Below are 20,629 nucleotides of genomic sequence, written 5' to 3' on the forward strand. Positions count from 1 at the left end.
CCCGGGGCTGGGTGTATGACCCAAAATGTACCATTCAGGTTATTTATCCTATGTTTATAAACTGGAGATGAGAGAGAAGCCAATTTTCTTATTCCTCCTTGTTCCCTAAGCCGTAAGAAGAATGTGACTCTGGCACCAACATCCTTTCCCCAACCCCCCCCACCCCAATACACACACCCTACAAGCTGAGCTCCAGTTGGAGAGAAAGAACTGGAAACACACACTGCAGCTGTAGGGAGGCGGCATCCTGGTGGTATTTGAGTTCCTGTTTCTGCACGTGTCGAAGGCCAACTTCTCTCCATCCATGCTTGTACATGAGGCCAAAATTTCCCCTTTTTGCTTGAGCTGGGCCTTTGTCACTTGCACCCAGAGTGTGAACTCAAGCAGCTTTGGTAATTCTTGAGTCCTAGGAGGGATCTGGTCTCCTGCAGAAGGTATGCAGAATACAAGCAAAACTGCTTGTCCCTGGGCCCAGAGAACACATGTAAGAGCATTTGTAGATGTTACCCAGTGGGTAGAAAGGTTGTGGGTAGAGGTTTTCTTTCTCCTACATCTCAATATAGTCAGCAGAACTTTGAAAATTTTTCCAGTGGAAGTGTAAGCAGAGATTTATTCAATGGATGGGTTTCCTTGCACTAACCTTTCCCCTTCCTCACAAAACATTACCTTGAGTTTCTTTAGCTTATTTTCAGATTCTTCATTTTTAAGATGGGGAGAATCTATTATCTTCCACCATGGTTCAATAAAATATAATTAATACATCTGGTTGCAAAAATACTGACAGATCTTTTAAAAATGTGTGTCAGTACTACCAGAATCGTCTGTTGTTCCTGTCCTTTTATTTTTCAGTGTCTACAGTGCCTTCCCACTTCCCACTGCCACACTGAATATCAAAGTGGATTTAAGCATAAATATCAATGAATGTCATGTGGTCTAAGTGCATGTCTGTGTGACATATACTTGAAGTGTCCTCATTCCATAATATTAAATATGTCTGTGTGAAATCATCCAAAGGCACCTTTCATGTACCACACAGCAAGTCTCATGGGAGTGATGCCCATACCAATCCCAGTAAGTAATTGATAAGACAATTCCTTCCCTCAAAGCCACAATCAAACACAAATGATATTTGCTTGTGGAGGTTAAGCATGCTTGATTATCATGGTCCTCGTTGCCTTTAAGGGGGTGCCACTCTGGGTGGTCCACTTGGAAACGACCTCAGGCAACTATCCTGGCTTTTTTGTAGCATGAATCATGTAGGATCCTATTTCCACTGACAAACCATGAGAGCCCAGGTACCTAATGCAGTCATTTTATGTTTTTGGCTCATTCCTAGGCATTCTATCTGTTACCCTTTAAATTTTTCAAGAGAAAATTATAGATCAGGCTGTCTATAATTGGGGAAGCTAGTAAAATAGTCTTGTTCAGGCTTCAGAGGCAACAACAGGCCTTTGACTAAACAAAGACCCTGAAAGAGCTACATGCCGAACTGCTAGACTACATGCAGCTCAGCAGAAACGGTGCTAGCAAGTCCTGGGAACCAACAGGTAAAGAAGGGAGTAAGTCACGAAGCTTCCTGGGCCTTGGGAATCTGGCCAGTTCCCGGGGATCAGCGAACATTGGACCCTTCCCAACTGGGGCTCCAGATTGCTGTTACTCGGGACTTCCCAGCTGCTGCTTGGATCTGGAAGTAGGTGTCGGCCCGATTCGGTGATGTATGCTCTGTTATATACTCTGTTTATATTCTTATTCCTTTCCCTCTAATGATTGTATATTGAAATTTATATACTCTGTTAATATTCTTATTCCTTTCCTTTTAATGATTGTATATTGAAATTAAGTTAAATGACCTTCTATTAAAGATTTGATTGAAGCTGTTTATTTGTGTGAGAGAGTAGTTATTTTGCCAGCGAATCCAACGAACCTTAAAACCGAAAGCAGGCTTTCGGCAAAACACAGGCTCACATTTAAACCCTGGTGTTGCATTTGAAGCTCCTCTCTTTTGATTTGGGGATAGGAGGTAGCATCTCCTACTTTGCCTTCTTGGGTTAGAGTGCCCAGTAGCTCTCCAAAGCTCCACAAATACGCCTTTAATTTCCAGCTCCCAGCCCTTTTATGCACCCAGTATAAGTAAGGGTTTAAGAGTTGTCTGTTTCTTAGCCAGATATTCCAAAATGTGTGCATAGTGGCTTCTCTTTGGAATGTAGCGTACATTGTGTCTGTGTGCTGTTTTTAACATCTTGTATATAACAAGTCCGTGACTTGCCTATGGTAGCTTTCCAAATGTGTTTATTGAACCAATTTACTAATTGAAAACGAGGTGACAGTAAGCCAGGCCTGAGGGTTTCCCTTAGCTAAATAATTAGGTTAAGACCTCTGACGAAGATGTAGGAAAAAGAAAAGGAAAGAAATAAGAGGTGGAATCTGGAGGCTATAACAAAAGAATAAAGAGACCTGCGATAATTACCTACATTTGCTTAGCATTTTATAATGTATAAAACACCTAGAATATACTAGCTAGTTTATTTCATTCTCACAATAATCTGCCAGGGAGATATTATTACCTCCATTAAAATTAACTTCTTTAGTCTGAGGGAAGTAATGTCCATCAATTCTTTAATCAAATTAGCCTTTCAGGGCTAATGTTGGATTTTGCCAAGGTACTTAATGAGATGTGAATTAAATTCCTGAATAGAACTAGATTTGTCACTCTGGTAAGCTGCAAAACAGAGAGTTCAAAACCTTTCAACCTAATGGGACATGTCTTCAGGTTTTGTTCCTCCTGTCTACACAGCTCTTGTACACAACCCAGTTCATAAAGAAATGGGTAGTTTTCAAAATAAAAAAGGATAATGGCACCCACCAGGCAAATTGTCCCTGTGAAACATTTGCAATTACTGGGTTTGCTCTAATAAAAGGCCCTGTGTAGGCAACCACACAAGGATGCTCAACTGACACCAGCAGGAGGGGCTGATGGGCATTGCTTTATCTTTGTAGCTGAACACCTTCTGAAGTTTGGTTTTCTTGGCATTAATCTTAACCCATGTTCAAAGTCAGAGTTGTGGCTCAGACTCAGTAGAACCCCAAAGATAAGATTGATATTAGGAGCCTAAAAATATATGTTATTGGTGACACAGAGAGAGCATCGCCTGGTGAGATCTAGTGCCATTCCATTCACTGGGTCCTGGAAAGAGGAAAACTAGTCACAGCACTGGAGCCTGTGGAGCTATTGAGGGTGGGTGTAGGGGTGGGAAGGCATTAGGGCCATCAAGATACACACCATATGAGAATGTTTAACTGTTATCGTATTTCTTTGAATATGACACCATCTTTTTTATTATAGTAAGAATATTTAACATGAGATCTACCTTAAATATGGTATTGTCAAGTACAGGTGCAAGGTAGTAGGCAGATCTCCAGAACTATTCATCACCATTCTATTCTCTGTTTCTATGAGTTTTGGAATCATGCAGTATTATTTCACTTGGTATAATGTCCTCTAGGTTCATCCATATCATCACATAATGGCAGGATTTCCTTCTTTTTTTATGGCCAAATAGTATTCTATTGTATGTGTACACCATATTTCTTTTATCCATTTATCTACCCATAGACTTTTAGGTTGATTCTATATCTTGGCTATTGTAAAGAATGCTGCAGTGAACATGGGAGTGCTGATATCTCTTCCAGTTCCTGATTTCAATTATTTCAATTATTTATATACCCAAGAGGGGATTGCTGATCATATGCTCACACTATTTTTAATTTTTTGAGGAACCTCCATACTACTTTCCATAGCAGCTGAATCATTTTACATTCCCGCCAACAGTGTGCAAGAGTTCCAATTTATTCATATACTGTCAACACTTGCTATCTTTTTTTTTGATAACAGCTATTCTAATAGGTGTGAGGTGATACTTCATTGTGGTTTTGATTTGCATTTACTTGATGATTAGTGATGAGGAGTATCTTTTCATATATCTATTGGCCATTTGTATGTTTTCTTTGGAGAAATGACTATTTGAGTCCTTTGCACATTTTTTTTTGAAGTATAGTTGATTTACAATATTGTGTTAGTTCAGGTGTACAACAAAGTGATTTGATTATACGTATATATTTTATATGTCTATATTATTTTTTTCTATTCTATTATAGTTTATTACAAGATATTGAATATAGTTCCCTGTGCTATGCAGTAGGTCCTTGTTGTTTATTTTATATATGGTAGTTGCATTTGTTAATCTCATATTCGGAATTTATCCCTCCCCCATTCCCCTTTGATAACCATAAGTTTGTTTTCTATGTCTGGGAGTCTGTTTCTCTTTCATAAAGAAGTTCATTTGTACAATGTTTTAGATTCCACAGATAAGTAATATCATACAATATTTGTTTTTCTCTGTCTGACTTACTTCACTTAGTATGGTAATCTCAAGGTCCATCCATGTTGCTGCAAATGGCATTATTTCGTTCTTTTTCATGGCTGAGTAATATTCCATTGTGCGTGTGCGTGTGTGTGTGTGTGTGTGTGTGTGTACACCACATCTTTATCCATTGATTGTTGATAGACTCTTAGGTTTCCTCCATGTCTTGGCTATTGTAAATAGTGCTACTATGAACATTGAGGTGCATGTATCTTTTTGAATTAGAACTTTCATCTTCTCTGAATATATGCCCAGGAGTAGGATTGCTGGATCATATGGTAACTCTATTTTTAGTTTTTTAAGGAACCTCCGTATGGTTCTCCATAGTGGCTTCACCAATTTACATTCCCACCAACCGTGTACCTTTGCCTATTTTTAAATTGGGTTATATAAATTTTTGCTACTGACTTGTAGGAGTTTCTTATATATATGCAGCCCCACTTGTCTATTTTTGCTTTTGTTACCTGTGCTCTTGATGTCATATCTAAAAAGTCATTGCCAAGACCAATATGCGGAAGATTTTGCCCTATGTTTTCTTCTAGGAGTTTTATAGATTTAGGTCTTACGTTTAAATCTTTAATCTGTTTTGAGTTGATTTTTGTGTATGGTGTAAGATAAGGGTCTAATTTCACTCTTTTGCATGTGGATGTCCAGTTTTCCCAGCACCATTTGTTGAAGAGACTATCATATCCCTATTGTGTGTTCTTGGCATCCTTGTTGAAGATCAGTTGATCATACATGCGTGAGTTTATTTCTGGGCTGTCTGTTCTTTTCCATTGGTCTACGTGTGAAGACACCATCAATTTAAAAATTCATTGTGATTTTGTTTGCTTTTTTTTATGACTTTGTTTGCTTTTTTATCACTTATTTTATTGTATGCACATTAAGATATTTTTTACACTTTCCCTCAGTCTCAGGTGAGTGTGCCTAGTATTGCCTTTTTGGATTGGAGGATGCAAACTGTTATATATAGAATGGATAAAAAAACTAGGTCCTACTGTATAGCACAGAGAACTATATATGAAAAAGAATATATATATATATATATATATATATATATATATATATATATATATATATATATAACTGAATCACTTTGCTGTACAGCAGAAACTAAATCAGCTATACTTTAGTAAAATAAATTTAAAAAATAAACTAAGAAGGGTCATTAATGGATGCTTTCCTCAGCTGATAGACATCATAAGCAGTTAATAGCCCAAGGAAATCCACCCTTCTTGAAGTCTGCATTTACTATCAAGGGCTTCTCACTGACAAGAGGGTTCAAGTTGTCCAAGGAACAGATTGGGGGTGGACATCAGGTCAGGATTAGAGTGAGAGGGAGCTGAGGTGCCTGTCTCAACTTCTCCTGGAGGAGTAGGGCTGCCAGAAGCTGAAGGAGCCAAGCCAATAGCAGGATACCATCACTTGTGAAATGCATCCCAATTCTAAAGACTTAAAATGTGGGAAATTATTCATATTGGGATCAATGAATTGAAAGGGTCCTCTAAGGCCTTTCTGAATTAGCATAGTGTCTGATTTAAGAATAATTTAAAGAAACATGTCTTTATAACTTTCAAGTACACACAGAACTGCTTGCATAGGAAAAGACTCTTAGGGAGTTGCTTTATGGATAGAAAAGAGTCAATAATTTTATTAGTGTGTTTGTAAATAGTCTTTAAAACAGTTCTTCCAACTAGTCCAAGTGCTTATTATGTAATGTTTCCATCACAGTTTGCCTTCCAGGTATGTCTCTAGGTCCTCCTGTCCTTCTCCACTAACTCCCATCTTTTCCATATATACAATTTCTATCTTAGGTATACACAGGTTTACTCTACCTGTGAAAAGTTTTTAATATTGTAACTAAAGGTGTTTAACATATCACTGATACCCAAATACACAAACAAGCATATAGAAGGCCAAAGCATTTGAGGAGGCACTTGCATTAAGTCAGGAGTATCAAACTTGACAAGAGATTGCCGAAGGAAGTACAGTGCCATTTAGGATGAATGTTGCTGTGGAATAAATGTTTCTGCCCCTTCACCCAAGTTCATGTATTGAAACCCTAATCCGCACTGTGATAGTATTTGCAGGTAGGGTCTTTGGGAGGTTTAGATTAGGTTTAGATAAGGTCATGAGGATGGAGCTTCCATGGTGGGAATAGTGCCCTTATATGAAGAGGAAGAGACCAGAGTCCCCCATCCTCTCTCTCTGCCATGTGAGGATACAGCAAGAAGGCAGCCGTCTGCAAACCAGGGAGTGGGCTCTCGTCAGATGCTGAATTTGCCAGCACCTTGATTTTGGGCTTCTCAGCCTCCAGAACTGTGAGAAATAATATTTAATGTTTACGGTATTTGCAGCCTGAACTGACTGAGACAAGTGTGAAAAACTTGGAGAAACATCAGGAAGACAGAATTAAGAAGAATAAAACTATGGTGAGAGAATAAAATTGGAATATTTAACTTGCGGAAGGGAAGCTAAAGGAGTGATTTAATAAGAATTTTAAAAATGGTTATGTATAACTAATGAAGGATGTTCTTGGTCTAAAAAAAAAAAAGAATAGAAAATGTGGGTGAGGAATTTAATTTAGACATTAAGCAGCATTTCCTGACAGTGAGATTTTAAAGAACAGGAATTAAATTACCTACCTATTTATTTATTTACTCATTCACTATTTCCTTTATGGGTAAGAGTTGAGAGTGGGAGAGAGACAGGAGAAGTATTATGTAGTTGATTTAAAGTCAGTCTTGAAATCTAGGGTTCCTGAAATCTGATATTCAGAGAAATTTCTACTGGCTTTATAGTCTGGATTCTCTTTGCCAATTTATCAATTCTCTCATTAACCTAAGAAATCTATTATCATAGGCTTGGCAAAATAGTTTCTCTAAAAGTTTTAGTGAAGGAATGAATAAAGAGTGGATAAATTAATTACAAGTAATTCAGTGGCACAAGATTATATTCATAAAATTCAGTATGTCTTTTTAGGGGAATTCCCTGGCAGTCCAGTGGTGAAGACTCCGTGCTTCCACTGCAGGGGGAGTGGGTTCAATCCCTGGTGGGGAGCGAATCCCACATGCCACACAGCAAGGCCAAAAATTAAAAAAAAAAAAAATTCAGTTTGTCTTTTTAAATTTCTAACTCCAAATAATAATAGTAAATAATCACACAGCTGGTTTGGGGATATGATAGTAACAATTTAGAGCTCTCTCTTTCTCTCTCTCTCTCTCCTTGTCTCTCTCTTTTCTACTTACCTCCCTCCCTTTTCTTTTTCCTTCTTTTCTTATTTTCTTTCAACAGATATTTATTCAGCACATTATCAGTGAAGATCTAATCAAGAGACAGAAACTACATGGTAAGTTGAACAGGGAAAGTTTAATATGAAGAATTGGTAACTATAACAGGATTGGAGTCATGAGGAATTGGCTAGTAAGAAGGAAAGAAAACTCAAAACAGCATAGGAATAGTGGATATAAGGAGGAGCCACTACCCCTAGGGCTGAGGTAGAGCATCCAAGGAGAGGCCTCCAGGACTGCCATCCAGACCTTGTTGGAGAGTGTGCAGCTGTGGCTTGTTGGATGGCAGAGAAGTCACTATGGTGTCATGCCAGCAGAGCTTGCTGGAAATCTGCCTCTGAGGTGCCCGAGAAAGCTGTCGTGGGGAGTGCAACACTTCAGAAGTTGCCAGAAACCCACCTGAAGAGATGCCAGGGAAACAGTTCACAGGAAGATATCTCACTCCACTGCTAAGCTCCCTGAGGAAGTGCTGGGGGAAGCTTCTGGTACTGGGTCCCACTGGCCATCACACACCACGGGAGCCAGGAAGTGGAGAAGTCAATTGTGCTGCAGTTTCTGGGTGTGGAGAAGCTGTGCGTGCCGCAGGGGCTGGACAGTGGAAAAACTGGGCTGTAGGACCCTCACGAGAAGCACACCACAGCAGGAGGAGAAACCTCTTCTTCCTCAAGTGTCTACACAGCACTTTCTGTTGACAAGGGTTAACATTGTGCCAGTTGGCCAAGGAGTCCTGTTTGCTAGGTCCATCTCCATTATCATAGAGCAGACAGTAAAGCGTAGATTTGGAGCTGAGACGCAATAAGTTGATAGCTGGCATAGCAACAGCTATGAGCCAGTGGTTTGCTAAGTTCTAGGGATACAGCAGTACAGCAATATAGGGAGAGATATAGCTCAATCAAATAATCACAATTAAGAGTAAACTTAAAATTCCTTTCCTATGAAGGAAAAATATGTGTACCATGAGAGATTATTTTAGAGGGGTCTTGAACATACTTGCTTGTGTTCAGCACATCCTTAAATATACCACAAGTTGTTCAATAAAATGTGTAACCATGTTTAGAAAAAAGGAGCTAAAGTGACTCAATGATCAAAATCAAACAAACAAAAACAAAACACAAAACAATAGGGAAATCAAGTAATTTCTGAATTATTATGATCTTTGCAAAATCAAAAGGAATTCTGTCACAAACAATGCAGTACTCCTGGTAAGGAGTGGGTGGAAGACAGACATCAACCATCACTTATGTTTGGTTTGAGAAAATCTGAACTTTAAAGTTTCAGTGAGCTAGAGTTATTGAAAGGATATGGAATAGAACAATTCTGGTCCAGAGTAAGGGACATACCACTCAATGGCTATTGTAGTCATTTGATTATGGAGGTTTTATTGTGGAAGGATATTACATAGATACAATCTGTTCTGAAGAGGTCAATTGAAATACCGTGTTGACTTGGGAAATGCAGCAATGAGAATGTTGCTGACCAAACTGAGCCAGCTGTGTTTTTCAGAAAAGAAGCGATTGTGAAATGACCTCACTGTCATCTACAGTATCATGGAGAAGCAGAAATATTCCAAAGACAGCAGAATTTGTGGTGGAACTGGACACGTTTGCAGAAGTTAACTGAGGCTTAAACTTAAAAGTCATTTCTTATGGTAGAAAGGAAAAAAACAAAGGCTTAAAGTCAGAGAAACAACTATCCTATACATGGAGTAGATGCTCCTGTTTATCTCATATAACCTTCCATTTAATAAGGAAACATCTTTTTTATTTTATCAAGACCATAGCACAAAATGATCAGTCTACTTACATGTATAAAACAGTGGTGTTCAGTCCAGAAAAAGAGTAATTATGTTAAAAGCAATTCAGTAAAACATTCCAAAAAGTACACCTGCATAATAGATCATGGTCTGCACTGATTTTTTTTCAACAATACAAAAAGAGAGCATTTTGAACCTTTGCTCCACAATCAACTTATGTCCTCCAGCTTAGACAATCACATGACCATCTTGTCAGGAAAGGTGTTAATTCATGGGTGAAGTTATATGGCATAGGGATTTGCTTTAAAATACTCTGAATAAATAATAAAAATTGCAAAGATAGGTAAAATAATATTGGCAAAGTTTTGGTAATTAATGAAGCTTAGGGCAGTCATTACATGAAAATGGTTACAATGAAATAATGGTTAGTATTCACTTTACTGTATGTTTGAAATTTTTTCATATTAAAAAGGTTTCCAAAGGAAGTGTATAAATGAATATCTATTTCAGCATCTTTATAATAACTACAGTTCTGAATAAGAGTACTTAGTGACGGTCTGCTTGATTTTGGATAAGAAATTTAGTCAAGAGGAGCTATAGTCTCAATGGAGGAGAGAATATGAGGATGGATTTTTTAAAATCAAGTTTTCTTTTATTCTTCCAGTCACTAATAATGCAAATCTTGGTGCTAAATAGGAGTATTAAAACAAGTGCAAAAATCATGAAAAGACAATCAACATTATTAGTCCTCAGGGAAATGCAACTTAAAACCTCAGTGAGATATCAACACACCGATCAGAATAACTACAATAAAAAAGTGACAACACCAAATGCTGGTGAGGTTGTGAAGACCCTAAATGAGCCCTACATTGCTGTTGCTGGGGGTGTAAAGTGATACAGCCACTGTGGAAAACAGTTGGGCATTTCTTTAAAGACTAAATATGCGTTACCACATGGCCTAGCAAATGCACTATCGGGCACTTATCCCCCCAAATTAAAACTTATGTTCATACCAAAACCTATAAGTGAACGCCGATAGTAGTTTTATTCATAAAAGCCAAAAACTAGGAGCAGCCCAGATGTCCTTCAGTGGGTGAATGGTAAACCAAACTGTGGCAAACCCAAACTATGGAATACTACTCAGCATTAAAAAGCAATGAACTACTGAGACACATGACACCTTGGATGGATCTCCAGGAAATTATGCTGAGTGGAAACAAAAGCCAAAACCAGAAGATTATATCATATATGATTTCATTTATGTAACATTTTTTGAAATGACAAAATTTTAAGAATGGAGAACAGAGTAGTGGTTATCAGGGAATAGGGACCTGGGAGGGAGAGTGGGAGGGAGGTGGGTGTGATTATAACAGAATCACAGAAGAAATCCTTGTGGGGATGCAACTGTTCTGTATCTTAACCATGGTGGTGGATGTGTGAACCTACACATGTGATAAAATTGCTTAGAACTAAATATATATATATATATATATATATATATATATATATATATATATACACGCATACATATACACAAATGAGAAATACGAATAAGATTGGTGGATTGTATCAATGTTATTAACCTGCTTGTGATATTGTAATACAGCTTAGCAAGATAATATTACTGGAGGAAAATAGATAATGGGGAATTAGCTCAGTATTATTTCTTCCAACCGAATGAGAATCTAAAATTATCTCGGTAAAAGTTTCAATGAAAAGGTAAGTGCAAGATAACTAAAAGTTCAAAGACTGCCTTTTTACTCCACTCAAAACCTTGGTGGATGTTCTTTCTGACTTTCTTTTATCACTTAGAATTAAAACAAGGTTGAAATCTCCCTATTAATAATAGAAAGTCTAGGATGCCATTCACTAGTTAAAGGGTCTGTTTTCTTTCTTTCTTTCTTTTTTAACATCTTTATTGGAGTATAATTGCTTTACAATGGTGTGTTAGTTTCTGCTGTATCACAAAGTGAATCAGCTATATGTATACATATATCCCCATATCTCCTCCCTCTTGCGTCCCCCTCCCACCCTCCCTATCCCACCCTTCTAGGTGGTCACAAAGCACCTAGCTGATCTCCCTGTGCTATGCGGCTGCTTCCCACTAGCTAGCTACTTTACATTTGGTAGTGTATATATGTCCATGCCACTCTCTCACTTCATTAAATGGGTCTGTTTTCTAATGTGTAAATAGATGTAATATCTCCTTACAGGTCTGTTGTTAGTACTAAAAATATATCTTAAGTTCCTGATACATAGTAGCCATTTTAAAAATCCCCCTTCACATTGGAGATAATTTTTTTCATTTGTAGATTTTTTAGGACCCCTACTCTTCTACTTTGGCTTTCCCTTTTGTCTTTGGGGATTTTCTTATATGCCTAATTTTCTCATGTGTTTCTGTGTCCCCTGAAACATGAAAAACATTTATGTATAGTAAAATCTCTGGTTAAGAAAAAAAGCATGGAGAGAAAGCTTAAAACTAAGGTCAAAAGAGATATTGGATTATCTGTGGTTTTCAATTATCTATCCTCTTCCCGGCCAAGTGTAGCATATGAAAGCAAGAATTACTGGCATTGAAATTAATGGCAATTTAAAATGCTGAACGATTAGGCCATTAAAGATGAATATAAATTCTCATGGAGGTCTCTCATCAGTTCTCATTTATTGCCAAGGACACTTGTTGATTTAAAAATGTAAAAGTGCTCAGTGAGAGCTTGTTCTGGCGTTGTAATGAGAAGTTATAAAAAACCAGAATTACAGCATCAGTAATTATGTGTGTTTCCAGGTTCATCTACATCTCTGAAGCAGACAATGAGCATTTTTTTGAAGGTAAAATGAGAGAAATTACTCTTTTAAAAAGCAAGGAAGGGGCTTCCCTGGTGGTGCAGTGGTTGAGAATCTGCCTGCCAATGCAGGGAACACGGGTTCGAGCCCTGGTCTGGGAAGATCCCACATGCCGCGGAGCAACTAGGCCCGTGAGCCGCAACTACTGAGCCTGTGCGTCTGGAGCCTGTGCTCCGCAACAAGAGAGGCCGCAATAGTGAGAGGCCCGTGCACCGTGATGAAGAGTGGCCCCTGCTTGTCGCAACTAGAGAAAGCCCTCGCAAAGAAACGAAGACCCAACAGAGCCATAAAAATAAATTTAAAAAATAAAAAATAAAAAATGAAAAAAAAAAAAAAAAAAAGCAAGGAGGGAATTTTCTACTTCAGTAATGGTGCTGTAGATTTCTGTAGGTAAAACTGGCCACAGAAAGCAACTGGGAGAGCTGCATAAAATACCCTTCCCACCCCATGTCCACCAGCACCACACAAAAAATGTTTGAGGGTATCAAAGAGCACACAGTGCAGCTGACACTTTCAGTAAAAAAAGAAGCACAATGAGGTTAGCCTTACATTCTTTTTTTTTTTTTTTTTAAACTAAGACCACTTGACTGTTACTGAAATGAATAGCCCAGTTTGCTTTTTTTTTTTTTTTAAAGAAATTCACGGTCTTTTATTTATTTATTTATTTATTTATGACTGTGTTGAGTCTTCGTTTCTGTGCGAGGGCTTTCTCTAGTTGCGGCAAGTGGGGACCACTCTTCATCGCGGTGCGCGGGCCTCTCACCATCACGGCCTCTCTCGTTGCGGAGCACAGGCTCCAGACGCGCATAGCCTTACATTCTTAAGCTTGACATTCCATGGTATTTTTTCTCCTTGAGGTACTTGCTAATTTATAAGATTTGTGGAGCCAAAACATGGAGAAAATAAGTATAAAGTGACAGCTAGGAGTCTGAAAAGAATAGAAGAGCTTAAACTGCCTTATGAAGTTGGGGAGACAAAAATTAGAAATCAAGGCGGCAGAAGAGAAAAGGTCCTAGTAAACAACTTAGAATTCTAATTAGTTTCCCAGAAGGGCTATACCTCAGAAGTAAGGGTAGACCAGAAGTAGACATGCCTCTGTAAAGATGAAAACTCATCTCCAAAACATCTCAGTCCATGAGTGAAATAAGGTGATCTGTTCATAATCTGACTACCCCCCCAAAAGAAGAAAACTCCCCTCAAGAGGACCTCAGAAAGAGCCTCAAATTATTGCCACAATTTTTAACAGACAGGTGATCCAGGTGTCAGAATCATTAGACACAGACTTTAAAAATGATTAATACAGGGACTTCCCTGGCAGTCCAGTGATTAAGACTTCACCTTCCAATGCAGGGGGTGTGGGTTCAATCCCTGGTTGGGGAGCTAAGATCCCACATGCCTCATGGCCAGAAAAACAAAACATAAAACAGAAGGAATATTGTAACAAATTCAATAAAGACTTTTAAAATGGTGCACATCAAAAAAAATCTTAAAAAAAAGATGAATACATTCAAGAAAATAGATGATGAGATAGACAATTTAACCAGAGAAATTCTAATGTATGATAAAGTGAAATTAAGAACTCAATAGATAAGTGTAAGAGCAGATGAGATGGAGAAAGAGAGAATTAGTGAATTGGAAAATAGAACAATATAAAATATCCAAACTGAAGCACAGAAAGAATAAAGGATTAAAAAAAAAACACTGAAAAGTGTGTAAGAGATGTACAGAACATAGTAAAAAGATCTAATATCTGTGTAAAAATGTTACAGAAGAAGAAGAGAGAGATAATGAGGCTAAAGCTTTAATGGGCAAAATATTGGCCAAGATTTTTAAAGATTGCCAAAAGAATTTAAGTCACAGATTCAAAGAATCTCCACCAAACCTAAGCAGGATTAAAAAGAAAACAAAGACAAAAGCCTAGGCATATCAGCAGCCAATAGCTAAAAGTCAAAGACCAAGAGACATCTTAAAAGCAGCCAAAGGAAAAAAATGACACATTACTTTTAAAGGAGGAAGAATAAATTGGAGAGTGACTTCTTAAAAAAAATGAGAGAGAATGGAATGATATTTTTAAGTGCTAAAAGAAGGCAATTGCCAAGCCTATAGCAAGCCAGAAGCTGTTTCCCAATAGAAGAGTTAACTACAGAGGATGGGATAGCTTGCTTCAAAATCCTAAAGGTTGGTACTCTGATTGACTTACAGAGAAGGGGCCTGCAAAAGATTCCATATGGTATCCTTATCTGCCATCAACACATAAAGCACCATTGAATCTTTTTCATGGGACTCAAGTGACAGAATAGCTTGTACAACATCCTGGGCAAGTTACAGAGCCTTTTTATTTTGGGCCCCACTCAAAACTGGGAAACTTTTAGGTTACTTGGTAAAGAGATCAGAGGAACATGCCCAAATTGGGTATATGTTGCCTCAAAAACCCAAAGAGACTCACTAAGTGTCATACCCCTTTCCTAGTTGTAGGGTGGTCCAGATGCCAAAGCTTGTCTATCACCTTGGAAGGAATGTCTTGATATATCTCAGATCACTAGGCCTCTATAAATTTCACCAAGGTGGCAGGTCCCTGAATGTTTGGGGGATTTATTACCTACCTGCTGGTACACACATGCCTTAACAAGGTATATAAACTAGTTGCTACTTCCTGCTCACCAGATCCAATCAGCATATTATCATCAATGTAATGGACCAGTGTGATGTCCTGTTTAATGGAGGTCCTTGCAGATTATGTTACAATATAGGGCAGGAGAATTGATATACCTCCTAAGGTCAGAAAGTGAAGGCCGATTGTGAGCGCTGTGAACTGAAAGAAAACCGCTTCTGTTGGTTTTGACCAAAAGATATAGAGATAATAGAGATATAGAGATAATTAGCCAGATCAATAGCTGTACACCAGGTGCCAGGAGTTGTATTGATTTACTCCAGCAAAGAACCATATCTGGAACAACAGCTGCAATTGAAGTCAACACCTGATGTTTAAGATAATCCACTGTCTTTTTTCAAGATCTGTCTGTTACCTGCCGACCAAATAGATCTGTCAGCCAAATAGATAAGTTGAATGGGAATGTGGTACAAATTACTATCAGTGTATCTTTCAAGGTTTTGATAGAAGCATAAATCTCTCAGATCCCTCCTGCAGAGCAATATTGCTTTGAGTATACAGTTTTGGTAGGTAGAGGCAGTTCAGTGGCTTCCACTTTGTTTATTATTATTATAATATTATTATCTATCTCTGTCTCTATCTATCCATCTATCATTTATTATCATTATAACCCTCATTCCATGAGTCAAAGAACTGTTATGGGAATTCTGACACCTGCTGAGTATGTCTGTTCCAAAGATGCATTCTAGAGCTAGAAAAATAATCATAGAATGAGTTTGGTGATCCACTGGACCGATGGTGAGATGTAACCAAGCCAAGGGCCCTTAAGTACCTACCCACCATGAGCTTCTACTCTAACTGGGGGACCACAGGGGCATTTGGATCTATGTGAATTATGGTCATTTCACATCAAGTGGTCAGCAATCCCCCAAGTATGGTTAGTTTGGTAAACAACTGCATGTCCCTTTGAGGACGGCTAGAGGAAGATTTATAGTATAAAATCTAAGCTGTGTTGCAAGTTCCTTTCTCAAGTAGGCCCAACTTCCCCTTCTTTCAAGGGACTCTGGTTTTGTGAACTGCCTCGAGTCTGGGAATTGGTTGTAAGAATGCAACTCTCTATTGTGGTAATTCAAATTAGACTTATCTTCACCAAACGCAGAATGTTTCCACTTCAATAGAACCTGCTCATATGTCCCAACCCAAATTTTCTAGGTCCTCTTCTTACCAATCCATGTTCTAACTTTAACACAAGAGCCCCTGTGAGATTTGAATTCAATTTGTGCTGTAATGCAGCCATCCGCAGGATTAGACTCTGGGTTTATTTTTCAGATATCATAGCCCCATGGCTATAGGAGATAAGGGTTTCTTTCAGGGCAGTCATAAAAGCTTTCTGGTCATTTTCTTGAACTTTGATCTGGGAATTTAAAGTTTAAACTCATTAAGTTTTTTCCCTCAAGTTTTCCAGCATACATAAAAGCAACCAATCCATCCCATTATACTTATTTTCACTAAGATATTTTATGAAAGCAACTATTTTTTCACCCAAAGCCTTACTTTCTTTAAGCACTTAATTACAGGTATCCATAAGTGATAATTTGTATGACTTACTGCTATTGCATGCCATGTACTACTGGTGTCCTCTTTACCACTGGACAGTGTAATCGTTAGTGTCTTTAAACTTAACCAAATCAGAGAACTAATTCCAGATTAGCCAGAACTAAGTCAGAGAACCTACCCTTAAAGTTCTGTTTTCCTAGAACTACTTCTGGTACCAATTTCTGTAACACTTGGGGGACAAGAGCCATATTGAGAGATAAGAAATAAGGGATTTATTATATAAATTAGAATTGACACCCTGTGGGAGCTGGTGAAAAAGCGTATGGAAGACCTCTGCATCTGGAAATGAGTGTAACGTCACTATAGGTCATCAGGGCCAGCTGGACATGAAGCAGGGGAGAGGAAGGACCACTGGAACCCATGAGGACAAACTGGAATCTGCACCGTCTCTCATCATCTGCAATCTGTTAACATGATTGATGTGGAAGAAGCATACACCTGTCATCAGGGAACTTCACATGCACCTGGGCCAGGACTCGTAAGCTGGAGGAAGAAATTAGCAGCTGTTGGAGGTCTGGGTACTTCCCTATAACAAAAGATGAGTCAGCAGATCAGTGACAACATGCATGAACTATAAAGCACCTCATACTATATACCAACTTTCAGAATGTCATGTCAGCTGCTTCACTTTCCCTTTCCCAATCTCATACAAATTTCTTCTGGTGCCAGCCCAGAACCATGCAGAGAAAGGAATTAGGGAAATATGCTTCCAGTTTAGCTAAGTACAAACTCAACGCAGATGGTTTGGAAGCAGAGATGTTGTTGAAGAAGGAAGACTCAAGGTGGTATGACTAGTTAAGATATTTTAATAATTGAGAATAAAAGTTATAAGAACTTATAATTATTAGTGATAAAAATAGGAAAGCAAGGAAACACACACAGAATATATTTTAAACACCCAAATGTTTGCTTGAGGAATGTAAAGAAAAAGAGAAAGAAGAAGTAAAGGAAGGTTTCAGTCTATTAATTAGGAGACTAGAAGAATGATATGACCAGAGACAGAAAAATGGGAGGGAGGAAGAGGAGGAGAGAAGGGAGGGAGAATTATGGGAAATTGGATTTGCTGAAGTAGAGGTGCCCTGTAGGCATTTAGAACCATAGGACTAAACAAAGTTGCAAGGTAAATGGCTCTGAGATGATTAGTATATTAATAACTTAAATTTCTTGACAAGTACTTAAAGCCATGATCTCAATCCATAGAGAAAGGAACATGCACACAAAGATGGTGTATCTATCTTTGGGTAAAGATATAGATATAGACATATAGACAAGTGTGTAGATATTTACTATATGGCCAATGAGATTATTTTATCCTGAGAATTACATTGAATTTGCTTTAAATCCCTAATCCCATCCAATGGAAATTCTGAAGTACTCACCAAGATTTCTTCAAATTCCATGGAGTTTACATTCTCATGGTCAGACCTTGCTCCAATTTCCTGTTCCTTCTGAACTCTTCAACTCACTCATGCCTCATATCCCCTTGCTGTTCTCTTCACTCCATTGGTCCATTCATGAGATACGGCTTGCTTTCCTTAATTTCCCCACTAGTAATTTTTTTTTAATAGAGATTTATTTATTTATTATTTTTTTTTAAACTGATGTTTATTTATTTATTTATTTATTTTTGCTGTGTTGGGTCTTCGTTTCTGTGCGAGGGCTTTCTCTAGTTGTGGCAAGTGGGGGCCACTCTTCATCGCGGTGCGCGGGCCTCTCACTATCGCGGCCTCTCTTGTTGCGGAGCACAGGCTCCAGATGCGCAGGCTCAGTAATTGTGGCTCAGGGGCCTAGTTGCTCCGCGGCATGTGGGATCTTCCCAGACCAGGGCTCGAACCCGTGTCCCCTGCATTGGCCAGCGGATTCGCAACCACTGCGCCACCAGGGAAGCCCCCCACTAGTAATTTTTGTGTTTAGAGATTTAGCTTAAGTTTGGAATGACAGAGGGGAGGTACTTAGCAATATTGTATGGTCATCTGGCTAGCCTTGCCCCTGGAAATTTCTTGGTACCTGGTATTGCTTTGGATGTCCCTCCTGCTATTATGATGATCAGCTCCTTCTTCCCTTCAATACCCCCCACTCCCATTTTCTGCTCCATCTTCAAATTTCTCTTCATTTTGCATTTGTAGAACAATTTATTACCCTTTTATTTGTTTCCTTCCAGATCATGATCTAGGGGCCTCATGTTTCATTCCCAAAGAGGTTGATCAAAGTATTTGACCAAGCATAAAACCCTCTTCTCCCATCTTCTCATTTACCTAAGGGTAAATGAAGCCACTGCAATCAATTGTGGTTTAAATAGCCAATATAAGGGAATATATAGATAGATACAGACAGATGATACATAGATGATAGATAGAAAGGAGAAAGGGAGGAATGAAGGAAGGAAGGAGGGAAGGCAGAAAGGAAGGGAGGAAGGAAGGCGGGAGAGAGGGAGGGAGGAAGGAAAAAGAGTTTTCTTGCCACTTATTTCTCTTACCATTACTGTCCTTCTTAAATATAGAATTTGGTTTTTTTCCCTTTTAGAAAATGTTAGTACTGATAAACATAAATCATAAGACTTTAAAAACAAACCAAATAAGGAAACTTGCCCTAGAAACAGGTCTGTGAATTTGCAGCCAGTTTACTTGCAATGGGGCAAAAGTCCACTTCACCGTTCCCCTGTCTACAGAAAGGCACACATGAAGAAATTTAAGAGTGAAAAGGCTCTCGGTAATCCCTATGTCTTGTATTCCGAAACCTGGAAAGTAAACAAAATTTCTACAGGAATGTAGGTTCTCTTAGGCAGGCATTGCTGAGGTTTTAATGGCAAATAAAATATGTATTATATGTGGTGGTGGTGTGGTTATCCTAAGAATGGAATACAGTGTTATTAATAGGGAAAGCCATCATTAAACAAGGTGAATGAATAATGGTTATTTTAGATATTGGCTATTTGGTTATTTTTATATAATATTTTAATTTATGTATTAAAATTTTAATTAATTAATTATTTCATTTTTATATTCAGTTTTGTTATTTTTAGATTTAGATACTCAGCCACTTTCTTGAGAGTCATTCAGTCCTAGATACTGTGTCTGGTCCCACTCTACCTACTACCTTTTTCTCCACTACTCCCCACATATTCCTTCTAAAATAATTAAGGAGATACTTGTTTGCTATCTATAGACACTCTATGCTTGCTCCTGTTTTATAAATTTGCATGTATTTTTGCTACCTTTCTTTTTTATTTACCTGTAATTTACTTCTGCTTTAAGATCCAGATGGAGTCCCATCTCCTCCAAGCAGCATGTTCCATTTAATCCAGATTGCTCTATCAGTCTGTTCACTGAATTCCTACTGTATTTTCAACTGATCTCACACAAATTGGAAAGTAATTGTTCCCTAGAAATTGTTTTTGTTTTAGAGACCCTATAATACCCTTCCCCCACTACACAATGAATGGTCTATAACTGGGCAATTAATCTTAATTTAACTAATAGATTTATTAGCTTCTTAGACTGAGAATGATTTGAGAATGCTCTAAATATGGAGTAAAATTTAGTCATGGCCAACGTTAAAGCAGTGGAATTTTCCAATGAAATTCCATTTTTAACCAGTATTTTTTCCAGGAGTGACAGTTCAATTTTTAGACAGGAAGGATTCTAGAGAAATAAGCAAAAAACCATGTCAACTGTGAAATTCCACAACTTTGTTGACATCTCTGTGCTTGGCAGAATGGGCCCTGATTAAATGTATTACCACTGTTGTTCTGTAAAGAAACAGTTCTCCCTGCAGCATGGAAAAGGAAAGAGTGGAGTTGGGAGCAGCATGGTAAGCATGGTGGAATGGAAAAACAGTTCAAATAAAGGTTAAGGGATACAGGTTATTTTTCTAGTTCTGCCACTTAGCTGCTCTGTGACCACAAGCAAGTGCCCAGACCTTGAGAGCCTCTTTTCCCCTTCTGTCAGTGAAAACATGGACAGCCACTGTTCTCCAAAAGCAGCCTTTCTGTAGACAATGGCTTTGACAATGGACTAGAAAGACTCTTAGACCCTTAACAGTGGTTATTACAAACAGTGCAAGAAATAATATTCTATAGGGTCAGGGAGAGAGA

At 38.3% G+C, this 20,629-nt stretch overlaps 2 protein-coding genes across 5 annotated transcripts in view; both read left to right on the plus strand.

Annotated features, from left to right (window-relative positions):
• The window catches only part of OXCT1 (3-oxoacid CoA-transferase 1), a 160,859-nt gene that overhangs the window by 136,473 nt on the left and 3,757 nt on the right, over positions 1–20,629 (plus strand). The window contains exons 17-19 of one of the 4 annotated variants that reach the window (XM_082454522.1): positions 6,779–6,853; positions 7,716–7,770; positions 12,250–12,317. In XM_082454522.1, coding sequence (XP_082310648.1) covers positions 6,779–6,853; positions 7,716–7,770; positions 12,250–12,302 — 183 coding nt within the window. In that variant the 3' untranslated portion in view covers positions 12,303–12,317. Of the gene's footprint in view, positions 1–849; positions 1,880–6,778; positions 6,854–7,715; positions 7,771–9,214; positions 9,247–12,249; positions 12,318–20,629 lie in introns of those variants that run through there. The other 3 variants (XM_082454523.1, XM_082454521.1, XM_082454524.1) reach the window with 3 other exon arrangements.
• PLCXD3 (phosphatidylinositol specific phospholipase C X domain containing 3) overlaps positions 1–20,629 on the plus strand; it is a 434,729-nt gene that overhangs the window by 87,125 nt on the left and 326,975 nt on the right. The gene's annotated exons all lie outside the window — the stretch shown is intronic.

Source organism: Balaenoptera physalus (genome assembly GCF_965194825.1).
Source record: "Balaenoptera physalus genome assembly, chromosome: 3".
In the NCBI taxonomy this organism is placed as follows: domain Eukaryota; kingdom Metazoa; phylum Chordata; class Mammalia; order Artiodactyla; family Balaenopteridae; genus Balaenoptera; species Balaenoptera physalus.